The sequence below is a fragment of the Olea europaea genome, chromosome 18 (genome assembly GCF_002742605.1).
Source record: "Olea europaea var. sylvestris chromosome 18, O_europaea_v1, whole genome shotgun sequence".
Classification (NCBI taxonomy): Eukaryota; Viridiplantae; Streptophyta; class Magnoliopsida; order Lamiales; family Oleaceae; genus Olea; species Olea europaea.
Genome location: NC_036254.1, coordinates 9,427,030 through 9,431,923, shown reverse-complemented (window position 1 = coordinate 9,431,923; position 4,894 = coordinate 9,427,030). Strand labels below are relative to the sequence as shown.

At 35.6% G+C, this 4,894-nt stretch overlaps 1 protein-coding gene across 1 annotated transcript; it reads left to right on the top strand.

Moving 5' to 3' along the window:
- Positions 1-1,320: 1,320 nt before the first annotated feature.
- Positions 1,321-4,338, top strand: LOC111367401. The gene is made up of 4 exons (XM_022988255.1): positions 1,321-1,753; positions 1,915-2,029; positions 2,273-2,923; positions 3,034-4,338. The coding sequence occupies exons 1-4, from the start codon at positions 1,677-1,679 to the stop codon at positions 3,232-3,234; spliced, it is 1,044 nt and encodes a 347-aa protein (XP_022844023.1). The 5' UTR covers positions 1,321-1,676; the 3' UTR covers positions 3,235-4,338.
- The last annotated feature ends 556 nt before the right edge of the window (positions 4,339-4,894 follow it).

The window sequence follows — 4,894 nt, the reverse complement described above, 5'->3', positions numbered from 1 at the left end:
TGTATTTATTAATTTATACATGAATTGTCAATTGACCTTCAAGTTTGACTTAACGAAATGTGAATTCTATTTGGTTCATTATAACGAAATGTGAAATATTTCGAGGTCAAAATATTATTGTTGGATATTTCGCTTGGTCATCGATATACTCCATAAGAACGTGGTATGAAGTGTATTTTATTTTTTTATAATTATCTATAAAAGCTACATATATCTTATTAAGTATTTTAAATACTCACCATTACAATAATTTTATAGGTTAATTCGAGTCGATTTGGATTTGTAGTAAGATGGTGATGCGGGCTGTCAAGTGGATTGAAGAAAAATATAAATATTAAGTTTCTTGTCTTTCAAATTTATTTATTAATTTAAAGACATGTTATTTAATAAGTTAGGTAATTATGTTATTTTTTAAAAATACAATTTTCATATTTAGTTTAAATTTATGGATATTTTAGTTATTTTACTTTAAAGAAATAAACTTTTTTATTGTTCTGCATTTAACGGTAAAAAAAAAAAAAAAAGTTCTTGATAACATTCCACGATTTATAAAAAAATTAGGGTGTTACATAATTTCCTCAGCGATGAAAAATCTTCCTTTATGTGCAAAATGTAAAAGGTTGATGCAATAAATGAATGAGTTTTTATCAATTTTCCTTTTTGCGTAATACATCACTTCTCAGCCCTTGGAGCAAAAGCTTGCGGTGAGAGGCTTACTGTGGCAATTTTTGGTTGTTTGTTCTGTCAAAGCTCGATCATTTAACTTGTCATTAACGGTCATCCGGTGCATATTTGGCTAAGCTCAATAGTTTTGTTGAAGGCACTTAAAGCTCTATTGTCTATATATATATATATATATATATATATATATATATAGTCCTCCGGGGCATAGTCAAGTGGTGCAAAGGACATGAGTGATGTTATCTCATGTTTTACTGGCAGTCGCAGTGTGGTGGTTTGATTCCTGAAACATGGAATTGGACTCCTTGTAGGCGCAGTGTATAGACAGCTCTTGTTCCCTGACTTGTTGGGGCACATCCCGCGATTTATCTCCCTCACAAAGCTCTAGGGCCGAGACCGTGGGGACCCTCAAGGTTGAAGTTCAACCTTTTTTATATACACACACACACACACACACACACAAATTAAGAAAATATTTTACTTTTTTCAGATTTTCTGAAAGTACGTCTAACTATTTTAGTTGATTTATCAAAATGAAAATGAATTCGCAAAATGTCCTCGTCTCTGGCTGGTGGACGGAACCTTCCATTGAAAACTGCACACTCATTTTGACCACACACCAAATCTGAAGTCAACACACGCGGCACTGAAACGACATCGTTATTTTCATAAAGAGGCCCGCGAACGACTGCATTAACTCTTTCGTTAATTATATACTATAATAAGAAGGAAGAGAGAAAAAAGGGAAACTGTAATTTGAATTAAATCTTTGATTCACCATTTTAATTTATTATTCATTTATCTCCCTCATCGAGACTTTAATTTGATTTGGTATCCGTATTTCGCTCGAGTTCATTATTTCTATAAGCTGAGTTAGTATTTTGGGTTTTTCCCCCCGTAATTTTCTTATTTTTTGTTGTAAAATTCAAAATTGCAAAATATATTTTTGGTGCTACCTTGTATCTTTAAATTCAAAACCTGTACTTTCTTGGGAAATGGCTTCGAATTTTGATAGATGGGAAAAAGATCCCTTTTTTTCCGCTGCAGAAGAGGTTCAAGAATCTGCCGACCGGTAATGAGAATAATTTGTTATGTTTATTGTTACGGAAATATAATATGCGTTCAGCATCATTTCTTGAATTCCGATGTGGTAATGTGCGATTTTGTATGTGGGTACTGTAGTATGACGATAAAAATTGAGATTCTGCAACTTTTTTTTTTTTTTTCCAAAAGGATGGAATCTACTTACAGAACATGGATTCGTGCAAAGAAGGATAGTTCTGCTGTTTGGAATTCCAATGACCTTCATAGAGGTCTTCAAACTACGCTCGCTACTGCGAAGTGGCAGGTCAGTTATCTGTATATATGTATTCATAATTACAAACGCAAGTGTATATATGCACACACACATCCATACCCTCCAAGCATATATGGGTATTACGTATTCATTCTTTTGTTTACATGGATGTGTTCTGAGTACAGTTGCTGATGACGGTATTAATGTTTATAGTTAATCCAAGATCCGAGGGTGGAAATTCTGTTTATAGCATTATTTTAGTGTCTTGATGATTGGCATGCTTAATTAATGCAGTTGGAGGAATTTGAGCGGGCAGTGAATTTGAGTTATAGTAGTAGTATTTCAGCTGATGATGCAAAAGATAGGCACCGGGACTTCATTCATGCTATTGAGAGTCGGATTTCAGAGGTTGAAAGCTCTCTAAATGAATCTACAGTCTCACAGGGCAAGGTACCTGTGCCTTTGGTTCAATTAAATGAAGGAGAACGCAATGAGCTCGCCTTATTTCTTTGTGGACCACCACAATCTTCCACGGATAAAATTATGGCCAATGTTCATAGTATGGACCAGGGAATGGAGTACTCGGAAGAGTCTTGTAAACAGTCAATGCCTGAGTGTTTGAGGAATTCAGCTAATTTGATGGAGTGGGGTCGAGTGGAGGCTAAGGAGGAGAAGTTGCCAGGGCATCGGAGGACAGCTAGTGCCAGTGCTGACATTGGCTCCTGGAATATTGCAGTGTCTGATGGCGCTTTACTCCATAGTTCCTCTAGTGAACTACCTGGTCCCCCACCTAGAAAGATACCTAGCTTTTCAGGGTTGTTAAATACGATGGAATCATCTGTGTCAAAGTTGAAGTGCTTTAAGAATGGTTACAGGAAGTTAAACCTTACCGATCACCACCAAGAAGCTGATAATGCATTACCTCAAACTCAAAACCTGACCAGAGTGAGTATTTGATTTTCCATAAAAACTTCCAAATTTAGTCTTCATTTTTAACTATAAATTGTTTGGTTACAATATGCCGATCTTTATAAAATCTGCATTCTTTTACACAGGGCATCAATGTATGTTATGAGAAGAGTAAAAGCTGCCTTGATGGTTATGATGATTATTATGACAAGCAACTATATGGTTGGTATGGAGCCATCCAGAGACAGGTCCAGAGGTCTCAATATCAAATGCAATATAGTCGACCTGTTCAAGTTGCCTTGTCCACTATTCTCCTTCTTTGCTTGATTGGTGAGCCTCATAATTGATGTTTTCTTTTCTGCTTCTATAGATATTTATCATTTCTACGATTTCTCAAGGAATAAATTCTGAATTGAGCCAAGTTTGTGGTCTGGTGATGGTTGCCACTTTTCTTGCTATTGATTTCAAAGGACCCCAGCAGTTGATCACCAATATATATAAATATATATTTTTTACGGTCTGGGATCCCCTCTTCATAAATTTGACCACTTTTTGTTGCAACAAGAATGGATATTGTTGTTATGTCATGTGTGGTCTTATATTTATGTCATTGAATTATAAGCTGGACTTCTTGAGAATTTTCTGGTACATGCCTGTGACATATCCGCTTGATGATGAATCTTGCAGATGCTCAAGCTTTACATGTCTGTTGATGGACTTGTTCGTACTCTAATTTCACTGCTACTACAGCATTATTTATATTTTGATTTACAATGTAGCTATATTTGTATTTTTTTCCTGGTTGTCTGTAGCTTTTCTTGACGGAGGAGGTCTCTGTGGCTTATCCATGGAGAAGTATTGAAATATGCATAAAAATAAAAAATGAATCTGTATTTCTGGTTTATTTTCGTGCTTGCAAAACCCTACATTTGGTTCACAACTGGTCTGGAAACTTTATGTTGTAGACATTTAAATAACTATGTCTAATGGCTAGCAAATAGCTATGCAGTTCCATGTGGCTTAGTATTATGACCATTTTTCTTTTGTTGCCTGAATTTGTCAAGAGATATTGAGGTGTAGTGTTTAAGCATTGTGCGTGCCCAACCATTTTACATATCATGAGCTAGGGTGTAAATATTGTTAAAATTTTAGAAAATTGTGGAAAGTGAAGTGAAATATAAAATTTAAATTTCTGCAAAATCTGCAACTGACACCATCTACAACATGACAGTTTATATAATAATAGCTGTCTTAACAACAATGAGCAGGAACAATTTCAAATTTTCTTTAGTGTTAGACTAGCAACTGATAATAAAATATTCTTTTAAGTGGGAAGCTAAAATAATTGATGTACTTGAAGTAGCATAAGACTTGTTTTCTATCAAAGATAAGGACAGTAAATAATCTTTTTTAATCTTGAACATAATATTCACAGTAACATATTTCATACAAAAAGAAGTAAAAAGAAAGGAAGTAGAAAATTTAGCTGAGAGATGCTTGGAACCCTTAGATATGGGCAAGGAAAGTATACCCTAGTTAATGGTGTTGCATGTGACCGAGGTATGCGTGTAGATTTGTATCTCCCTGAAAAGGAGGTGATCCAGCCGCACCTTCCAGTACAGCTACCTTGTTATGACTTCACTCCAGTCACTAGCCCTGCCTTCGACATCCCGCTATCTTGGAAGAAAAGATATAATGGAAAAAGAAGAATTTTCATATGATGTTCTTCTAGGTTTTTGCCTGGAAACTTGTGGGCAAACTCCAATGCATTTATCTTGTATGCCTTGGGGCACTTTGGACTCAGCATTCCCAAGGACGTTGCCCAAAAGAGCCTTTCAAGAGACTAACAGTTTCCCATTGTTAATAGGGATCACATGGTTGTTGTAAGTGCATGGAAAACACACTGAGGGATGCTTCTCTATAATCTAAGTGAAATGTCACTTTGAGAATTAGGACTGCTTTGAAGCACATGGGATGACTATCTGTCACGGGCCTAATTTCGTCACT

What these genes read in the sequence shown, in the direction of transcription:
- LOC111367401 (XM_022988255.1), top strand. Translation starts at nt 1,677, where the DNA reads ATGGCTTCGAATTTTGATAGATGGGAAAAAGATCCCTTTTTTTCCGCT. An exon ending in GTTCAAGAATCTGCCGACCG is followed by an intron (nt 1,754 to 1,914) that starts GTAATGAGAATA and finishes TTTTTCCAAAAG; the next exon opens with GATGGAATCTACTTACAGAA. An exon ending in TCGCTACTGCGAAGTGGCAG is followed by an intron (nt 2,030 to 2,272) that starts GTCAGTTATCTG and finishes TAATTAATGCAG; the next exon opens with TTGGAGGAATTTGAGCGGGC.